Genomic DNA, 22,400 nt, shown 5'->3' with positions numbered 1-22,400 from the left:
TGGGCCTTTTGGGGGGGTTTTTTTTTTTTTTGGTTTTTTTTTTTTTGAGTGCCGGGAGGCTGAGGCTGGGTAAGCAGCCAGCGGAGAGCTGGGACAGCGATCGGGGGTTGGGGGAGTGAGCAGGGAATGGGGATGGGCAGGGGCTGACTGGGGGAGTAAGCATGGGCTGGGACCAGATGGGGATCCCCCCATGGCTCCCTCCTCACTTCTCCCAGCCCCCTCTGCCCCCTACTTACCTGGCAGAGCCCAGGTCCTAGTCACTGCAGCCTGCACTGCTGTTTGCCCTGCACGGGCAGGCAGCATGCTTCAGCACCAGGGCAAGGGCCAGACACACTCTGGCTGACTACCAGAGTGTCTCTGCGGAGGACCCAAGTCTCTGGTTGCCTTGGGGCATGGTCTTGACCGTGTCTTGTCCCGCTGTTTAGCAGTGAGACTTTTTTTGACCCCTGGAGATCCCCTGGAATGTTTTTTTGTTCCAGCACACGGCTCTTGCAGCGTCTCAAAGGGGTTTGAGACGCTGCAAGAGGCACATGCACGCTCATCTGAACACACCCATGTGGTACAAATGGATAAAGCTTTAGACTTAATTAAAGGCATACTGCCAATATCTTTTGTAGATTGCTGGTATGAGGGTAAACCAACCTGTTTCTAGCTTAGGTGGCAAAAATGTACAGCTTAAAATTTCCTGAAATGTATCCTTTAGTAAAAAAATAGATTAATAGTTTGGAACTAAGGCACTGATTCTCAGTCAGGGTGCAATGGCACTCTGGGTTGCTGTGAGACCCTTTAAGGATGCTGTAAGGTGTGAGGGAATAAGCAAGATGTAAGGAGATAAGCACAGACTCAGGCTTGTCCCTCTCTGGCCAATGCCTACCCCCACTGTAAGGAGGTAATCTGTTTAATAAATTCATTCTTTTTCATTCAATTCACAGGAGTTACAGAGGGGTGCCTCAAGTCCAATGAGGGGTGCCTCAAGTCCAAAAGGTTGAAAATCAATAATTGAAAGGAGTCAATCTTTTTTCAGTTTGTTTAGAAAATGTGACAGAGTTGCTACCTATCAGACCTTAGATTTAGTATTTTTAAGATGATTTCCTAGAAACTCTCTTAGTAGAAATATTCTGAATTTCCTGCTTATTAACAGCTCTTCTACTAGGCTTTCCTACACACAGGAAATGACATCAGCTTTAACAAGTGAAACAACAACTTACTGTGGAAGAAGAAGAATTGCACCCGGAATATCAATAAAATGATTTTGAGATAAATTCAAACTTGTTATGCCAGATGATAAATCAGGTATGGTATCTAAAATAGGAAAGAAAGTAAATGATTTCCTTCATTATCTTTCAGCAGTACTTAACTTAGTTTATAAAGATTCCGTTTTCTATATTGAGAGATGGACTGAACATCAGAAATTAGAACCGGGCACATGTGTTCGCAAAGCAGCCACACGAACTGGCATTTAACAAAACAAATATTTACACTGCGCACCCAAATATTGACTGACCGCTCAAAGACAGGACCTGGATTACTTTTTAGGACTTCATTTGATAAGTGAGATCCATATGTGAGGAGTTGTGAAAGGCAAAATAATTTGGCAAAAATTTTTACTTCTATGAGACATGCTGATATTTAATTTCATATTGTTATTTAATATTCTTGCAACTAGGGACATACAAATATTGCAATTGCACGATACTTGCTGAAACCACAGTATCGGGTGGGCTCTGAGAAAAACCACAGGCTCTGCATTTTTGGTGGGCTCCCTGGGAAAAATAAGTCTTACTGTAAATAAAATGCTGGCTGCCTCTGGGGAGCCAGCAGTCCTTGTGGCCACTGCCACCTAGCCACACTGCCCACTGGGGGGGGTGGGGAAGGGGTAAAAGAGGCTGCCAGCACAGCAAGATGGCTGCTACCCCCACCCCTCACTGCTTATTGGTTGAGAGGGATATCTGTCATATGGCTCTGTCTCTCTCCACCAATTGGTGGTGAGGGGCATGGCCACATGATGGGCAGCTCCCACAACCAATCGGGGTGAGGGACAGGGCCGCCATGCCCCTTGGCCAATCAGAGGCGTGGGGTGGCCCACTTTGCTCCACCTGCAAAAAGGGCTGCCAGCCTTGGGATCTTTCTGCAAAATTGGCTGGCCACCATCTTGAGTACAGCAGACCCCTAGTTATAACCTCATTTACCTTTTGACGCGCTGCTTACACAATATATTCCTATAATTTAATCACTATAATAATATATCATGTATCTATAGCTTTATGTACATATATCTATAGCTCTATATCTGTATAGCTGTTATGCCTATAGTAAATAGGCAAGCCTGAATTCTGAAGTAGTCATATCTTTATATAGATACCTACAGATATACCTGCATATATACCTACATATATCTATATGAATATAGATATGACTACTTCAAAATTTAGGTCTGCCTGTTTACTGTAGGCATAATAGCTACCTTCTGAAACACTAAGAAATTAGATCATAAGGAAGTGTTAAATAGAAAATTCTATATCTTCGATACTGAAGAAGGAAATTCTTTCAATAATTTAAATTCATCAGATGTTTGACTTATTGTGTCTTTTCATAAGTAAATGCATAGTTAAATTTCTACGTAAAATATGCTAAACTATTGAATCACAATATGTATTACTTATCAGAAGACAGTACTGGTATAAAGCTATGTGGGTACTCTGTGCCTGGCTCATCTAAACCAAACTGATATGAATTTAAATCAGTGGAGTTATATTAGTGGGAGGAAAGAATTGGGTTCCCTCCCTTAACAGAAAAACTACCACTCATTTATCCCTGGACATCAATGAGCTAGTACATTATATCAGACCACACTGTATTTCAAGCTTTCTTTGTTATCTGATCTTCTTTGCTTTACTCTTATCTAGACAGTAATATGTAGCATCTATATAGTTCACTCTACCTTTTTATTAGCAATCCTTGGAGACTTACCAAGTAAATTCATTCTGGCACTGAATATCTCCAGTTTTGTACAGTCCTTGATAAAATGTTCAGCAAGGGATGAAATATTGTTTTTAGAAATGTTTAAAACTTTCAGTTCCTTCAGGCATATGGGTGAACATATACTTGAAATATTGTTTCTAAGGAAAAGTAAAATGAATAATAACAGGTTTTATACAAAACTACTAATAGAAAAAGCTAAATAAATGGAAAGTTAAAAGTATGAACCTGATTCTACTACCCTTATGCAGGTGAAATAGTATCACGAGTCTAACCTGGCTCAAAGCCTGAAAGACTGGGATTCACATTTGTATGCCATTTGTATCAATACATGTGACAATATGAAGACCAGAGTGATTGGCATGAAGACCATTAGGTTCACCATATAAATCAAACATCAGGATGCACGTTAAGGTGTTATTTTCTGATTACTCACTATGGTTCAGCCTTGTAACAACATGTGTTTGATGTTAAGTACATGAACAGTTCATAGTTTCATAGTTGGTAGGGTCGGAAGGGACCTGAGCAGATAATCAAGTCCGGCCCCCTGCCATGGGCAGGAAAGAATGCTGGGGTCAAACAACCCCGGCAAGGTGTCTATTTAGCCTCCTTTTAAAGACCCCAGGGTCAAAGCTGGCACCACTTCCCTTGGAAGTTGGTTCCAGATCCTAGCTACCTTGACTGTGAAGCAGTACTTCCTGATAACTAGCCTGAATCTACTCTCTGTCAACTTATGACTGTTATTCCTTGTTACTCTGGGTACTTATTTAAAGATTTATCTCTGAAATATAAAATGAGACCACCTCAGGAATAACAGAGGTTAGAGATATTTGAAAATTCAAGGAATGGTTGGCATTGCCAATACCACAAGGATTACGAGATCTTGGGGTGGGGTCTCCATGGAGACTGGCCAGGAGCTACATGGGCAGGGTGTGGCAATTGCATCCACACAGTGGAGTGCCCTGTCAACGCAGCTCCCAGTCAGTCTCCATGGAGACCCCAGGATCTTGGGGCAAATTCTCCATGGAGACCAACCAGGAGCCGTGAGGGCAAGGCACTCTGATCGAATCTGCCCGATGGAGTGCCCTGCCTACACGGTTCCCAGCTGGTGTCCATGGAGACCCCAGGATCTTGTTATGGGGTCTCCAAGGAGACTAGCTGGGAGCCGTCTGAACAGGGCTCATGGCTGGTCTCCATGGTGCTTGGGCAGCGGTGTTGGGTCCAGCAGCAGCAGCAGCAGCCAGAAGAAGCTGATCCTACCGCCGGTGCTGCTGGGAAATAAACTCCGGCAGCCGAGCTGCACCAGCCCTGCTCCATGCCTGGTCACATGCCGTTGCCTGGGCTGCCCCTACGCATGGGCCAAGCAGAGGAACCCGCCATAGGCCAGGCAAAAATCGCACTGCAGGCCGGATGCGGTTCTCAGTATTTTGCCCACCCCTGTTCTAGACTATAAAGAATCCATATTGATTAATCCAACTTAGTGAATCACAGTTTTAAAAACCTCTATTTGAGACTCTTTCCTCCTAAAACAGCAAAAAGTAACTTGTACTGGAAACAAAAGCTAAACGAATCAGGCAATCCTGGTGATGTACCATACTGCAGAAAGAAACTGGGTGCGTCTACATGCGAAATTATGTTGCATGAATAAGCTGCAGAGCTTACTGCTCTGGAGTTATTGCTTCTGGACACGCCATTTGAACATGCTCCTGGAAGCAATTAACTCTGGAGCAATAAGTTCCCAGTTTATTCACGCACAACACATGGAACAGTAACTACTGCACAGCAGCATTTCACATAGATGTGCCCACTGCAGAGGAAATTTATCCGCTGTGGAGTAAATTAGTTTGCTCCAGGCCTAACAGGGGTGCACATGTAGATGCTGAGATAGTTACTGTACAGTAAACATTTTGTGTAGACACACCCACTGAGTACTACAATATATTTATTAATTTGTTTGAAACATCCCCCTCCAGAATACTACTAACTTAATGCTAAATCATAATGTGGCAAGTGGTCATCCCAACAGAAACTGTCACCAATTAAACATTTAGATCAGTGGTTCCCAACCTTTTTCTTCTCTGACCCGCTGCTGGGAGCAGAGTGTGGTGGTGGTGGCGGCGGCCCAGGGGCAGGAGAACTCCTGGCACGCCTTGTCTTTTGTGTGCGGCATTGCCCCCGCGACCCTCATTTTGGTTGCGACCCAGGGTTGGGAACTGCTGACTTAGACACTAGAACATATTTTGCTGCTGATTAGAAAATCCTTTAAATCCAATACCGCTTAATAGTCTAGATTGTGTTGCTCAAGCCTCAGCCCATGGAGCCATGGCATTTGGCCTACAAGGCTCCCTGCAGGTTGGGAAATTTGGCAGTGGGGGAGCAGTGGCAATTAATGCTGCCACCTGTCCCCCACTGCCTAATTTCTAAAATCCACCCAGCCAAATTGGGCCCAAGTTGGTTTCCCTCTACACCTGCATCAGGGTCTGACCATGCTCCCTCCCCCGATGCAGCCAGATTGGGCCCAGGTTGGCCCCCCAGTACACCTGCATGACTGGATAAAGGCTGGGCCACGTTTTTCCCCCCCCATGAGCCAGATCCAGCCCCCTCATGCCTGGCCTGTGAACAGGATCCAGCCTGCAGATGGACCACGCACTGCCCATCCAGTCTGCAGGGCAAAAAGGTTGGATACCACTGTTCTAGATGACAAATACATCCATTCTTTCCTGGAATGTTTGTTAAGCAATAATCAAATTAACTGGTGCCATTCTCACCCTTCCATTATTAGCTGTTCCAGTTTTTCTAAAACATCTGCAAGAAATTCAGGAATGGACGATAGCTGATTATATGATAAATTAAACTGCTTTAGAGATGGGCATTTGATATTTGGGTCCAAAGTTATGAAAGGGCCAATGTCATTTCGAGAGATATCGAGGTTTGCGATACAATTCATTTTCAGTAAGTAAGTAGGAAAAGATGTAAATCGGTTACTGTGTAAATCCAAGCAAGTCAAACATTTCAAAGTCTGAAAGAAAAGGAGAATTTGTTTTTAAAATTACAGCCCAGAAACAATAATTTATAATCTTTAAACTGAATTAATATTTTAGTCAATTAATTCATGTTTATTTTCTTTATCTATCAAGTAAAATGACAGAAAATATTAATTATAATAATATGGTTAGTTATGTTTTATTAGAAAAAATATGATATGCAGGCATGATATAATAAAACTAACTAGTACAATTCTAAATAGCTTTAGCATGTAAGAATCTGTTATCATTCCCATTTATTTAATGAAATCATGCCACTATCTGTAACATCCTTCCCAAATTGGCCCTCTAAAGATGTCCCATGGAGGCTCCCTGAGGAAGTTTGTACAAGTAACCGGTTAATCTGACATTTGATTACTGTATAAAATTTGTACGTACACATTAGGCACGCATGACTTATTGCATTTATTATTTTATATGAATCCCATATATATGAATATATATGAGATTATTTAAATTAAATCTTTAATTTAAAAAGTACAATAGAGTATTTCAAGTAATATTGCCCTGCATTATGTAAAATGACAAAGAATTACTTCACACAGTTGTTCTGGAATGCTTGATAGTGTGTTTTGGTGCAACTCTAGTTTCTCGAGATGTTCCAAATGACTGGTTAAGCAGCCATTCTGACTGATAGCATCAATGTTCTCCAGCTCATTTGATGAAAGGTCTAGTGACTTAATGCATTCTTTTTCCAAGCTCAGTGAAGAAAGACTATCTGATTGCCTTGCAGATGTTGAGAGTTTTGATATGCCTTCTATTAAAACAAGAAGATTGACATTCATCATTGCTGAGAAAACATGCAACAATGTAATAAGTGCAATTTAATTTTCTAATTACGATTCAAAGAACTTGAGTTCCAGTTCTGTACCCAGTACAGTAAATTATTATGAGGATACTGACTCAACAGCAGCCAGTCAGAACTTCTGTTTAAAGGAGCAATGAATACCTTTAGAGAAAGGAGAGAGATACTTTTTGGCTACAAAATAAACATGTTTTTTAAAAATGCTTCTAAGGCATGAAACTATGTTATTCCACTTAAAGTTACAAATATCCATTGTAAAGCCCAATAGAAAGTAGTTCACTGTGTATGCAATATTTGTATGTTTTGTTAAATTCGGAGCAATCTTTATAAAAGAGCATTTAATGCAACTAAAACCTTCAGCAGACTGTAGCTATCTCCAAGCACTGTTAAAAATGATAACTCTATCAGACAAAAATTTTGGTGGCTTACTGAGAGATTCTTCTGAAGAGAGTAGTGTCCTCCTTTGCTTCATGTGTGGTTCATAGTCTGAACCAGGCCCCTGGAAAATTCCAGAATAGAATTAAAAGTGACAGGTGTGAAAATTTGTATATCTTGAAAACTATGTGAATGCAGTTAGTTTTCTTTCTACAGTGATTTGCACATCATGTAGGCTGCAACAAAAAAATGGATAATTTTCTACATTAGAAATCTAACAGAAAATTTACTACTGGTGTTTCTTAAATTGTAGTACCACAAAATTTAAAACAGTAATACATTTTAAATATAAATTAATTAACACGCTCTTTTTATGTGGCAACCTAAAATAAAAATCTGTCTCTGCACTTGTTTAAACAGTTCTCAAAACACCTTATTTATATTTGTTCATAAAAGTTTCCTGAAATAAAATCTTATCAGTTGCAGCAATCTGAATGTGTGTAGTCACTGTACAGCTATGAATCACTTTCATAAGATATTTCTAAATAGTGAAAGTGAGAGGAGAACATTTATGGTCATAACCTGTCATTTCCCAATACAGTTTTCCATCAGTTTACATACACGATGGATTAAGATAGCTATATAGTAGATAGTAACCTGGCTTACCACAGAGTTAGAATGTCTTTGCAAAGTAGGAGAATATCTTTGTAAGGCTGTATCTCTGTACAGGTCAGCAACCGCAATGGAATTGGATTTCTTTTTCATATGAAATGAACTTTCACTCTCTGTTACAAAATAGGAAAACAAAAAATAAGACAACCTGTCAAAATGTAAGCTTGTTTCAACCACATAACAGAGGTACAGACATATACACTGTAGCTGTACATTTCAGGCAAATTAACAGTAACAAGATTAGCTAATTCAATGTGCAGTATGTTGAGAACGTTACTATACCCTAGAATATAGGTACTATGTGCAGTTAACAAGTACCAGACACACATTTCAGTTTTCTATGGCATTTTTGTACTCATGATGATATAATTTTCATAAATTTAGAGCTGTGATAACTTATTTTTTTTTAAATATCCCCCTATGCTTCCAAAGCAAGGGAGATCTGAGCTATGCAGGCAGCAAATAGGCTCCTGAAGGGAATTTCAGACTTGTGGCTTCAGATGTCCTTAGAATCACTTGCTCTGTGATGGCTGCTGCTGGGCAATCTACAATTCCCTCTCCTCCCTCTGGCAGTTCTAGCCCACTTTTGTAGGCTCCTCTTACGTTCTTCTGTTAAACACCACCATGCTCCCTCCACCTCCTCTTTTTCCCCCACTAATGAATTTATCATTTTTGATTGCCGCTGGTGATAAAAACTGATGGCAGCTGGTGGCAGAAACAAGTGGCATTGGCATTATTCCCCCGGCTGTTGGTAAAGGAATATGTGGCGTGTGTAGATGAAACGGGGGCCCTAAACTGAAGCAGTGGGCTTTAAAAAAACACCGCTTCAATTTAGGGCTGATTAAACCCCCATGTCATGCACACACCACACTGGCTTACCTGCCTCTCCGGTGGGGAGGGGAGGGTGAGCTGCCAGCAGGCAGAGCAGTCCCTGAGCTGCAGGGGTGGCGGGGCTGGTGCTTCCCTCCACAGCAGTGGCGGCACCTGCCCGCAGGCACCTGGTTTGGGCAGTCCCGGGAGGCACTGCAGCCATGGAAGAAAGCATTAGGCCCCCATGCAGCTCAGGCAGGCAGGCTCTGGGGAGGGGAAGGGGGGAAGATCAGGCTCGCCACTTTTTTTGGGCGGAACCTGCTTTCCCGGGCTTCTGCTAGGCTGCCTACAGGGCTTCCTGCAGAGCCATGGAGCTGCACAGAGCCCAGTGCTTAGCTCCATGGCTGTAAGGGCAGCAAACAAACAGCTCAAAATCCAGGCTGCGTAAAAACAGCAAACTAAATAACATCTAGCTAATTTTAAGATACTACTGCCATTAAATGCAGAAATGCTGTTTTAAAACTATTTACAAATATTATATTTTTTTTTTGCTGTTGGGAAAGAATTTGAGTTCTAGTCATAAAACGTACATTTTCTTCACAAGAGACACCTGGACTTGTGTGAAAGCTCAAGGTTTGAGTTTTGATAATAGGTTTGAGAGTGGAAAAGTGAATACAGACCTTTAGTTTTATTTTGTTGAACCTGTATAAATGAATATGCATATTTATTTATCAAAAACTATTTTCCACATATACTGTAAACAAAATTGTAGATACATATCCTAATGTTTTACATAGAAAGCATTTTTTTGCAAGGAAAAAATGGTTTGTTTGTTTTTACTGATTAGTCCAACAGTTATTAAACGGCTTTTTTTGAATTTGAAGCCATACTGCAGATCAGCATTGTATAGGAAAGACAAAATTGCTAGAGTAAATGTACCTTCACTATCAAGATCATCACTCAAGTGAAAAACATTGTCCACTAATGGGTCAGGAAGGAAGGTCCAATCGTAAGATTTATCCAGTGGATCATCACAGGAAGTCACATCAGAACAGGATCTTGATTTGTACTCTGAAAAACTCTTCATTTGGTATATGAGTACCATTCGTGCCAATGCAGAACCTACATCTAACAGTGTAAAAGAAAACCAACAGGTAACCCATTTTTCAGTGGATTCACCAAGATTTAAAACTACCAAAAAAGGCTTTGTTTTTCAATTTTTAAAGACTAGGGAGCACCCTAGAAACAACACAGGCTATACAGATTTACAAGGGCTAAATATCTGATCCCAAATAACCTGTGCTTCAATTTTAAATATCTTTCTGAAAGTTTTTATAATACGCTTAGGCACTGTTAGAATTTTGACAGTTATTACAAATTTTACGAACACTTACTTGTTTGTTTTCTTAAAGGAGCAGGTTTATCCGGGAACAAAGGAATCAGCCAGGAAGGCTCAATTTTCCCAATGCCATATCCTCCAAGACAGATACTGCTATTCGCTACATCCAGGCTAAGCTTCCTTAAGAGCAAGCTGATGATTTGGCTATCACCTTTTTTTATGCTGATTGTCAAAGCACTCCGGACATCTTGCTCTCGAGCACCACTATTGAGTAAGAGCTCAACCAATTTAGAATTGCTTCCTTTCTCACAAACCTATTATAAAAAAAAGCACATATGAAGCAGTTTTTTACTTCATGCTACCTCTTGGCCTGGTATCCTCTCATGAACCATAAAATAACAATTTCTTAAACACCACAACGGAGATTTCTAAACCTACTTAAGAAATATGAATGCCAATTTCCATTATTCAAGGCTCCTGGATGGCTTTAACCCAGGTGTATGATGACAGACCTCCAAAATTTAAAACAACTCTCTTATATCTGTAATTTAAATTTTCTGCCATGATTCATATAAATGGTGGTTTATATCAAGCGTTTTAAATTTATCTGGTCCCATGGGCCAGATAAATGATGCATGGCCAGCCCCTCAGGCTGGATGGGCCCATGGACACCCTCCCCCTACATGCTGGATCCTATGCATGCAGCGCTTCTGGCTTGTTGGGGACTAAATCATATGTGATGCTGTATGTGGCCAGTCTGGGATGGGCACAGCATGTGGCACCTGCTCCAGCTGGTTGGGAACCCAGCTGGAGAAGCCTAGCATACTGGGGGCTTGGCTGTCGCCGTAGGAACAAGCCACATTGCCAGGTTATTTCTTACAGTGTTGCCAGGGCTCCAGTACTGATGCTGTCTCCCAGGTGCTTGCCAGCCAAGTGAGAGAGAGTCACAGCGCTAGATCTGGAGTAGCACCACAAGAACAAGCTCAGTATTGTGGGTGCCTGGCTGCAGCTGTGGGAACAAGATGCAGTGCTGGGTATGTTCCCACTGTGTTGCTAGGGCCCCAGCACTGCAATTCTCACCCAGGTACTTGGCTGCCACCACAGCCAGAGCTGGGGCAAAAGTCTGTGGGCCAGATGACTGGACTCTATAGACCAGATCCAGCCTGTGGGCCATATGTCTGACACCTCTGATTTATAGCAATGAAAACAGCCTGGCATACAGCACTTAGGCTAGGGACAAAAAAATTACATAAACTGATCAGAAACCAGTTCAAGTCTGTAACACAACGGAAATTCAGTGCACATAAACCACTTTCAAAATGGCCAAAACCAGTTTAAGATAAACCTGGAGGGATGCAGTATCAGGCTTAGGTTTAGGTTTAATAGGCTTATTGAACTTGTCCCAGAACTGCTACAGATTCAAGTTAGCTCACGGTCCCGCAGCATCCCACGATGGTTTGTACTAGGCCTGTGTGAATAGGGACGTATTCGATTCAGATTTAGCCAATTCGGAGAACAGTGATTCAATTCACTGAATCAAATCACCATCCCCGTTCGATTCAGCTGAATTGGCTTTGAAAGTTTCGGTGCTCATTTGGAAAGATTCGTGACTTGGATTGGCCAGGGAGAGCAACAGGGGAAGCCCCAATGTCTATCCTGCCCGGCCCCAGCCTCCTGGCACTTAAAAAAGAAAAAAAGCCTTGCACTCACTGGCTGCAGCAGTGGCCATCAGGGCCTCTGGGTGCTCGTGGCAGAGCCCCCCTGTGCAGTGCGGGGCAGTGGGGATCGCCCCCCACCATATCATTTGGCACCTGCACGGCAGCTGCCCCATGGCATGGGTGCAGCACGACTCAGCAGGGCGCCGCGTACTGTCTCGGAGCTGGGGCCACTGGGGCTGAGCGCTGCTGGGCTCCTGGTGACTGCCGCAAACAGTGAGTATGGGGCTTTTTTTTCTTTTCTTTTTTTTTCCCCTTCAAAGTGCTGGGAGGCTGGGGCTGGGTAGAGCAGCCACGGGGGCTTCCCCTGCAACTCCCTCCACCCGGGGAGAGGCAGGCACAGCTAGATGAACCATGGGAGAACCTGCAGCTGCCCAGCTCTCCCTGGCCAATCTGAATCTTTTCTGAAACTATTCGGATGCTTTGAATCGACTTGGAGCTTTTAATGTGTTAACCGATTCAATTCAGATGTGGAGATTTGGCCCCCGAATTGGGCCGAATCTTCTCCGAAATGAATCGGCGACTGAAGCTTTGCACAGCCCTAGTTTGCACCCCTTCCCCCCCCACCCTGCAAAGCCCCAACTCGCAGGGTGGGTAGACTAACCTTGGTCTAAGATGTCTGCACCAGCTGAGCAGGGAGGCATGCTCTAGCATCCCCTGGCTTGTGGCATGGGCCACTGCAGGCATGTGGCTGCATTTCCGGAATCAAAAGTGAATGTCTATTCACTTATCAGTTCAATCTACGCAGTTTAGACTAACCTGTGAGGACTGAACCGATTCAGCCTCAGGTTTTTTGTCTGTACTTAGCCTTAAAGGCTTTAGTCAGCTTTACTCCTTCCACATTCCCTATCACTGTCACCGCAGTGAATGGTATTTAGCTTGAACATTCAAAACAATTTTTAAAATTCCTGTTAATGCATCACAACGTCCATTATACTGACAGTTACAACCCATATCAAAATAATTAAACCATCACAACAACCAGGTGTAGATTAGGCTGTAGGGCTGCACCACGTCTTTAAGCACAACCCAGAGGAAAGGAGCACTAATCCAGGGAGAGCACTGACTGAGAGGCATAATTCCTCTCTGAACTCCCTGGTGCACAGGGACAATGTGTCCATAAATTCCAGTTTGAATATTAGTTCATGCCTTCTAAATACTGGTCCTGTTCAGTGGACACTGCAGTGGGTTAGTGAGTTTCAGTCAATCACACATCAAAAAACAGTCCATACATGCAGTGTTTTGAAATTCTTATTGATATTAAACATATCTCAATCACCTTTTACTCAACCAGTTTCAAGTTTAAAAAAGCTCTTGTAATTCACACACTCATGCAGACATTTTAGAAACAGAAAAGTCTTTGTTCTGCTTCGGTTTATGAAAGATTTCCCCTGATGCTTCAATGTATGAATCACTGCAAAACAATACGTGAAAATATTTGCCAAAAAATAGTTGTGAATAACAAGATATGCATGTTTTATATTCAGTGTTAGGAAATCATTATTAAATGTACTGTAGTTATCAGTCAAATAAAGAAAAAACAGTATAAAGGAAGAAATGGTAAAAGATGTGATGGGATTTCTATCAGTCTGGAGTTCCGGAAGGTGTACGTGACAATGGCACCCAAACCCCTTAGGTACTGAAATTCTTCCCAACAAGGGAATCAATGGTTGCCTTTTTGTTCATTTCGGTGATCTTTGCCCAAAGCCACAGAGTGACAGAACTCAGCTTTCATTAAGGGATGTTCAGGGAATTGCTGGATTGCAGCAAACAATTGTTATAGTTAGAAGCAGGCTCACATACCCACGTACAATTTAGAATCCAAACAGCAACACATTTCAACAGTGTGCAATCCCTTCTATATTCATGTGCTTACCTGATAAATTAAAGAGTTTGTCTTTGTCTTCTTATTAGCATCAGCACCCAGTAAAAGTAAACATTCGGCCATAATGCTATTGCACTCAGCGCATGCTTTCTCCAGCATCACGTTTTTAATATCATCATTGTCAGCTATTTTGGCAAAGCATTTACAACACAGGCTTTGACACTAAATAGGGGGAAAAATAATAGAAATTAGGGTAGCACACTTCAGAATGGTTTAGAATAAGTGGACATGGACTTGTAAACAACAGAGAGAAGATACCTGTTGATTTCTCTGTTCAGTGAAAAACATGGACATCTGATAGAAAATTACTGTGTCAAATGATTCATGTATCAGCAGCTTAGCAAAACAAGGTGACAAGTCAAGTATTGTCAAGACTGTGCGAAAACCCTACAAAGATAGTAAAATGATGTGAACAGCAACAAAGAAACTAAAGTTAGACAAAACAGACAAATCCCATCAGTAAAGTATTCAATTCGCAGCATGAACAGAGCTATACATGCATTCTCAGAGTCATATTGTGCATGGTGGCATACAGCCAAAACATTTCTGACTCTGGCATGAACACACAGGAGAAGGAAGTCACAAAACCTCTCCCTTTCTTTCCGTATACACTGTGCAAGGGTCATACAAAATAATATTCCAATGTCCAGAAACTGCCAGCTGCCTCCTATTAATTTGCGCAGAACACTTGCCACACAAAGCAAAGGAGTGAAGGGGACAATGCCCTGTCTTAGCATGGTTGCACTATGATGTTAAAAAACCAGTTTGTTAAAAATACTGAGGGTGAATTTAAAAAACAATGAGAAAAACCCTGCAGATTGCAAAAGTAAAATCTGATGCAATAAGCCAGAGACAGATGACACAGACTAAATATAAGAACATTTGTCTCAAACTCATTGAGAGTGAATCATGTGTCTCTATGCCAGTCATTAAACTAAGCTTGAAATGAAAAAAGGGAGTTTGTGAGGGAGAGGTCACACTTGTGATATTTCCAGTGTGGGCTGAAACTAAAGTACTGGAACTCTCACAAAAAAGTGACCTCACACGATAATTTTGCTCTACTAGAAATATTTAGCTGATGACAAACAGGGAAAGCCTCACATCTGCAAGAGGCAGAACTTTCATGGGAGCCACACCAACTCCTACACTACACCAACACTGTCATAGGAGCTACAGAACTCACTGCCAGATAGAATAAAGAGTATTGTCATCACTGTGTTCAAAACCATGTGTGAAACCCACCCTACCCTTTCAATACATCATTCTCACAATAGCTTTCTATCAGACAACTATCTACATTTATAGTTAAAGCACCTATACAGTAACTGTAAGCTTTTTGCAGCTGGTAGGGCATGAAAACAGATGTTTTCATGTTTACTTTGATAAAACACTCAGGTACTACAATGATGGGCACTTTATAAAATGGTAACAGATCAGAAGGCTGATTGACAGATTGTTATCAAGGGATTTTTACTCTGTTTTGCAGATGGCGCAGATTTAGATTAACATTAAAACTTGTAGTTGCATAGTTCTGGACTGAATTCATGCCTTTACTATAACAACCTGCATCACTGAAACATGCATCACTATAACAACCTCAATATACTGCTAAGAGTTTGTCTGCTTTGCTACCTAGCTATCATAATAAAATAAAAAAACAGGTATTTCAAATAAAGATCTACAATTCAGGTGATTTTAAAAAAATAAAACTGTTCCCATATACACACTTCTTTCATTCATTCTTATCTTTGCAGTAATAGATACCACATACGTGCATCTGTATTTCAGTGACTTCATTAAACCTCCGTAAAGTAGAAACCAAAACTGTTGCCAGCACGTGCATAGTAGCGATACACAAACTCTTTCTTGTAATCAAAGATCCTAGAAGACTCAAACCCAAACACTGTATTTCTAGAAAAAAAGATTGACTTAGTTAATTATTGATCCTCAGAGAGACAAATATGTAGTACACAAATATGCTGCAGACTTAAACCTGAATCTTAACTTGTGTAAGTAAAAAAGATCTTCCTATATACCTTGATCATCTGGATACATCTGTAGCGTGTGAAGTATAGTATCTGTAGCACCTTGCTGGGATAAAATTTCTAATGCACCAGAGCATTCTGCTATAGATGAAAGTATTTTTAGTCCACATCTCTGAATAGCAGGATTCCCAATAAACTAAAAGAGAAATTAATAGAAAATAAGGTGATCACAGTTTTTCCTCTGATATTCAGTGGTATAAGGAGAGTTGCTTATGGCTCGTATTTCCAACAGCTGTGAAATTATAGCTGATCTGACAGTAATTACTGCAATTAAATATTCAAACCTCTCTATTATAACTCCCTTTTTTAAAATTTTCACCTTCTAAGCTGAAATTTTCCATGCTTGAATTTTTTTCACAAGAGTGCTTTTTTGAGGAATTTTGCTCAGAAGCTATTCAGCTAGCATGAGAAAATAAAAAAAACACCCTAAAGCAGACCTGTTATTTAAGAAATTAAAAAGTGTAAATAAAGAATTCTGAAAAATATGAGACTAGCAGATAAACTTGTAAGACTGTCAAAATATTTTGGGCAAGGCCTAGTATACACATAAGCTATTAAAACATCTCTTTTTCAGCTATGTGACCAATTGATGACCAGTCTTCTCCATTTCCCTTTTTTCCATTTTTAGTCTAAAGACTATATTATGGGAGGGAACTTCAGGTGTTCCAAAGCCCTGTGGATTCTGATAAATTCTGTGGCTATCAGATTTGACATTTTACTGATGTGCTACAAGATTCAGCATCTTTATCAGAACGGCTATTTTACTGCAGTAAGGAGCCAACTATTTTGTTTTCTCCCTACTCAGCTAGAATAAGCTTGCAGGCCTCTTATTCTCAAAGTTTCCCTTTAAGGCATTATAATGAGCCTACCCTTCCCAATAGCAAGGATAAAGGGGTGGGGGGAGAGAGGGAGCCAAAAAAAGTTTCCATTGGCAACAAGAGATCTGTTTTCTAGTAAATCACATTAATGAACTACTGCTAGATATTCGTTCAAGCTACTTTAAATTTTAGCTTACACAGGGCCTGGATAAAATGGTCTTTAATTTATAAAACATCATCCATTCCATAAAAAAAATACAACAGAAGTGTCTAAAGAATACCACAAATTTTCTAATGATTTCTTTCAAATTGTTTTTAAAATAACTGCAAAGATGAACCTTTTGACATATTTCAGAACACAGCAAAGTAAGAAAAAAATGCAGCTGGACACAGAGATGAGAGTTAATTTATTTCATCTTGTTTATGAAATCAGTAAGAAAATCACTTTACTGTACTCAAAGCAATAAACAACACCTGCAACTACAATGCACAGACCAAATTTAAACAGGATGAAGACTTTAACCATACCCTGTTCAAAGCATCAAGCACCAGTGTGTGAGTCCCTTCCAGCAAACACTGGTTTTTAATTACTTTTAACGTAAGATCCAGGTCAGTACCTTCCACAGCTCTGAATGGAGTGTTTGGCTGTTCTTGCACTGTACCTATAACACAAAGGAAAATGCTTTTCAGGAAAACAATTTTAATTAAACTTCTGCAGTTATTTACAAATAACTCATAATGCTTAATTCTGTTTTTGTGTTCACACCCATTTAACAATACTGACTTGAGTTACTCCACATTTACACTGGACTAAGAACCTAGTGTTAGCACTCACAGTTTCACCATGTTGCCACTTGCTGTGAATTAATTAGTATGGCAATGAATTTTGGTTGTGATACACTGCAAGAAATTACTTATTTGAGCTCTATGTTCTTCAGTAGCCCTATTACCTAATTCCAAATGCCTCCTTCTTTTGGATATTTTTGAAAGGAAAAGACTAGAAACAAATCCTTTTCTTGCTAGCAGCACATTCGAAACCAAATCATACCCATAGACAACATCAGCAGAAGGCGAGTACACATAAAAGAGTACACATATTACGGAGATTTCAGCACTCATGACCAAGTAGCACTACAGAAAGTACTTTGAGATTGTTTCAAGGACCCTTCTGTATTCAAGTTTGTACTGATTATTGTGTCTTATAAAAGGCCTTTTCTTCATGTTATGCTTCAAATTCCAACTATGATTATATGCAAATGAAAAAAATGTGTCCGTTATTACTTCAGTATGCTATACAAACACTCCCAGCATTTTAGCAAAACAAGTTCTCTCTAGCTTCTCTTCCTATGTAAATACTTCACATATTAAATATTATGTTTATTGAATGGAGAAATAAGAACACTATACCACAAGTGAAAAGAAACCGAAATCTGAGTTAATACAAATAATCTGCATTTTAATCAAACTGTTTAAAAGTATGTTTTTGTTGATATTTAACTAAAATGACATATAAACACTTGCAGAAAGCTGTCTGGAATTTATCTTCCATTAAGATTAAAAAGCTGCTACTCTAGTCTAAAGAGATTACCAGCAAAATCAGAAAAAACAGACTAAAAATAAGATGACAAACAGGAAACACACTTTCAAAACTTTTACTAACCTTGTCCAACCCTTCTTTTTCTGATCTCAAAGAACAAAAGAGAACACACATTTTCTGTTGGCAGATTGCCTTTAAGAAATGTCTTCACAAGAACTTCCTAATCATCCAGCTTGCCCGTTTGTTTGCTGGAGGCAAGAGCTGATATAGTTCAAAACTTGAAATTGTTCCCCCAACTTCTTGGTGTCAGTAGACAAGCTAGTGATGATATTCTATTTGACTCTGTACTAAAGCAATATTTGTAAACCCATTTTGACAGAAAGTTCATTATTACTACCTATTATCATTTATGGTTAAGGTACAAAATGATGGCAATGAATCCATACTTCTTGAGTCCATCAGTAATGGTACGGTAAGCAGCAATGGCCTGAATTCATCATTGTTGATGAACAGTCAGGAGTGTTTCAGCAGTGATGAATAGGACCTGAGATGGTGAATGCCTTCCAAGTTTTTTCCTACCTTTTCCTCTGTTCCTAACCTTTCAGTCACAAAAGTTCTTTCAGTGTTAAGACCTAAATAAAAATCACTGAAAAAGTCCAACCTGAAGGTTGCACAGTGAAATAAGAAACAATGAAAAATTGCCTTCTTCCCTCTCCCATTTGATGTATAATAATCTTATGTCAACTGTTTTCCTTTGATGACTTACCAGTGACCATAAAATGTAAAAGGACTCGAAATGCCTCCAGCTGAACAGATGGCAACTTTTCGTGTTTCCTCATAGCTTTTACAACTTCTGATGCAGTAACTGTCATTACATCCAGATGGAGGAAACTGAGAAAAAATAATAATTTATAAAATTAATAAAAATGTCTTTCTAAATTGTATGCTTGTTTATTCTGTTAAACAGCATTAAGTGGTAGGAGTTTTGTATGCTGTAAATCTCAATCTCACAGTAAAAAACTTCCTCTAGAGTTTCCTTCCATTTAGCACATCTACTGTTTTCATGCTTTTAAACTTATTTTATAATGCAGCATGAAACTATTTCTGTCCCGGAACAATCAGAAATAAATTTTTAACGTAGCTCAGGATAGTAATATACATGTGGTAGGTTATTTTATTCTTGGGGACTGAACTGTACATTCCACATGTACCAGTTTAGACTCTGGTCAAGATACATGAAAGGATACATGTTCTCATTAACTTCCATTTCCTCATAATTTATATATGTTGTCAATGAATGGACAGATTACAAATACAATCTAATACATTTGCATTATATTTTAAGACAAAAAAAATTCTAGCTTGGTATTAGCAATCGGTAGCAGAGCCTCTAATTAACTTTCAAGGACATTTTCTTTATTTGTTTGAAAGTATTTCTTGTTATTTTAAATATGGCAAAATTAGCTGTTAAACACATCAGGGCTGCTCTCCTTGACAACTTGCAATTCACTTCATTAATTCATTTATTCATCTTTCACTCTTCACTAGCAATGCTTCCTTTAGAACAGGGATGCTCAATCCCTGGCCTGCAGGCCAAATCTGGCCCATGAAGTCATGGCATTCAGCCCATAGGCATCAGGAAATTGGGGACAGGAAGTAGTGGCAATTAATACTGTCACCCCTGCCAGACTGCCAAATTCCCAAACCCTGTTGGCTTGATTAGGGCCAGGCCATGCCCCTTACCCCGACACAGCAGGACTGGGGCAGGCCACGCTCCTTCCCATGCTGCCAGATGGGGGTTGGGCTAACCCCCAACCCTCCCTCCTGCAGAGGCAGATCAGGCCCCTTTATTTGGTACTTCAAATTATTTGCCACAAAATTTCTTTGAATCATTCTTATCCATGAAGACCTTGGTACAAAAGTCCCATACAATATTGTTGTTCCTTAACTTATACATACAAACTTAGAATCAAGTTCCTAATGTGAATACTTATGTTTATGAGTCTTATGTTTGTTTCCTGCTAATATTTTCCATTTTAGGCAACATACTGGACAATAAATTTGTGTGTTAGAATATTCACAGAAATTAAATATAAAAAATAGAAACACAATCAAAGTTATTTTAACAAATGAAATGGTTATTTGTAGAAAAAGATTTCAATATTTACCCAACAATAAATGGAATTTACTGTAGTTTAAGGGCAGGCCAGAAGGTCCATTCTGATCTTGCTATTCAGGAGATTCAGATACTCTCATGAGTTGTCTCTGTAGCTACTCATCTGTACATTTGACCATGAGGCTTGGACACAGACGAGACCTTGGGCCTGGAGTAAATTTTACTCTAGCTGTCAATTTTTATACATTTAAAACAATTATAATACTGGATTTCCACATTATTCAGTCTTGGAAGAGATCACAGGACTATAAAAATATATTACCTTCCTTCAAAAACATGATTCAGCATTTTGCAGGCACTCTCAGCAACTTCAGGAGCGTGCGAATGTTTCTTCATTATGTTCAAAACATTCATGTGTATTCCTTTTGCCAAAAGAACCTTCCTAATACTAACTGCAAAACAAAATTACAAATAGTGTATAAGCAAACATGTATATAATAATTTAGGTTGAGATCCTGAAAATATTTGATGCATGTCTTATTTTGGTTAATTTTCAATAAGACAACTCATATTTCTGGAAAAAAGTTCAATAGCTGTGCAAGGTTCTGCAGAAACAATGCTCTATTTTCAAATATCTTCCATATACACAATCACATACTAGACTGGGACTTGGGACTGAAGTAGACTTGTGTTTGCACAATTATACATTTTATAATTGCTTAAGTACCTAATAAGTGCAAACATGTTCCCTATTTCTATGTATGTCAAGTTATTATTATGGAGTTCAGGGGTATAGGTTGTAACCATGTTGGTCTAAGGACATAGGCAGACAAGGTTCTTTGGGTAAATCTGATATCTTTTATTAGACCAACTAAAATAATTGGAAAAATTCTTCTTTGCAAGCGTTCACTTACAAATACCCTTCGTCAGGCTGAGGAAGCATCTGCAGTTGGTGTGTGCTCTTCCTATACATTATAGAGTTCAGAGCTTATCACTCAGTTTCTTTAGCTTTCTGTGGCTGGGAAGCTGAAGGTAGGGCCAGGAAACCCACATGCATGGTGTGGGGGCAGGAGAGAGAGAAGGGGAGCAGCGATCCCCACTGGCAAGGCCTGTGGGGCATATGGCCCTCAGGTATTTGGAAGATGGACTACCCTGATCTAAACTATAGCTATGATTCTGAAAACTCACATGCATTTCTAACTTTCAGTATATGAGTAGATCCGCTGGGGTCAAGAGGCCTGATCACATCTGAAAGTTAAGCAAGCATGTAAGTGGCTGCAGTATTAAAGCCATAATCATAGCTCAGATGACTTCAGTCTTGATGAAACTGAAACTTGGTCAGGGACTGAGGAAATTAAACATGGAAAGATACCTTTTCTTCTCTGTCCACCTCACTCTCTAAAAATTGGTATTTGCTGGCTAAAATAAACTAATGGTTCATCATTCCAAAAAACTCTCCCATCAACAGTAGCTAAAAACAGATTAAACAGAGTAAGAAATACATTTGCTACTATATACAATTGTATAATTTCAAAAACAGAGAAAAGTATTCCCCAACCCAAAGAGATGACAATATTACATGACAGTACACTCCTAATACCCCAAAATATTAGTTATAATGCACTACTGAAGGCTCAAAGTGAAGGTGAACATAGCCCCTTACCATTTTGCTTGGATAAAGTTGCCAATGTATTAGCAGCTGCCTGAAACACTTCTTTTGATGTGGAATGCATCAGCATAGCTAGCATCACTTCTCTGTGTGCTGGGTACCTTTCACAAGAGAAATAAATCACTGAATATTACAAGGATTACCTTAAAATTTTAACATAATAAAAGGCTTAGTCTGTCTGTCTGTGTGTCTGTCTGTCCCTAACGCTTTTACACAACTGCGCATGCACCAAATTGCTGCGTGGGCTGGGTGGCCAGGGGTGGGACTAGCCGAGTTAAAATGGGAGCCCCTCTGCCGGCCCTGCCTCCTCCTGCAGCCTCTAGTGTGGCGGCTCCCTCTGCCCCCCCTCCACAGAGGCAAAAAAAAAAAATTGGGTAGAGGACTTAAAAAGCGGCGGGGCTAGCTGAGGAAAAGCAGGAGCCCTTCCATTGTAGTGGGGCTGAACCTGAAGGGGGGGAGGAGGGGGCAGGGTCAGACCCAAACCGAGGAGGGGGGGGCCAGGGTCAGACCCTAACCAGGAGGGGGAGGGGACAGACCTGCACCGGGAGGAGTGGGGTCAAACCTGAACTGGGATGGGGGGTGGGGTTGGAC

At 40.3% G+C, this 22,400-nt stretch overlaps 1 protein-coding gene across 2 annotated transcripts in view; it reads right to left on the bottom strand.

Annotated features, from left to right (window-relative positions):
- The window catches only part of LRRK2 (leucine rich repeat kinase 2), a 143,329-nt gene that overhangs the window by 72,611 nt on the left and 48,318 nt on the right, over positions 1-22,400 (bottom strand). For both annotated transcript variants that reach the window (XM_019509390.1, XM_019509389.1), the window contains exons 11-26: positions 21,804-21,910; positions 20,463-20,592; positions 18,791-18,915; positions 17,016-17,149; positions 15,661-15,805; positions 15,396-15,535; positions 13,883-14,011; positions 13,616-13,786; positions 10,080-10,338; positions 9,625-9,813; positions 7,870-7,988; positions 7,258-7,327; positions 6,560-6,780; positions 5,748-5,998; positions 2,971-3,119; positions 1,209-1,302 (exon numbers count right to left, since the gene is read on the bottom strand). In XM_019509390.1, coding sequence (XP_019364935.1) covers positions 1,209-1,302; positions 2,971-3,119; positions 5,748-5,998; positions 6,560-6,780; positions 7,258-7,327; positions 7,870-7,988; positions 9,625-9,813; positions 10,080-10,338; positions 13,616-13,786; positions 13,883-14,011; positions 15,396-15,535; positions 15,661-15,805; positions 17,016-17,149; positions 18,791-18,915; positions 20,463-20,592; positions 21,804-21,910 — 2,433 coding nt within the window. The remainder of the gene's footprint in view (positions 1-1,208; positions 1,303-2,970; positions 3,120-5,747; positions 5,999-6,559; positions 6,781-7,257; positions 7,328-7,869; positions 7,989-9,624; positions 9,814-10,079; positions 10,339-13,615; positions 13,787-13,882; positions 14,012-15,395; positions 15,536-15,660; positions 15,806-17,015; positions 17,150-18,790; positions 18,916-20,462; positions 20,593-21,803; positions 21,911-22,400) is intronic.

Source organism: Gavialis gangeticus, unplaced genomic scaffold, assembly GCF_001723915.1.
Source record: "Gavialis gangeticus isolate Ggan-Ray unplaced genomic scaffold, GavGan_comp1, whole genome shotgun sequence".
In the NCBI taxonomy this organism is placed as follows: Eukaryota; Metazoa; Chordata; order Crocodylia; family Gavialidae; genus Gavialis; species Gavialis gangeticus.
Note: the sequence above shows the minus strand (reverse complement) of the source record. Positions and strands in the feature narration are given on the sequence as shown.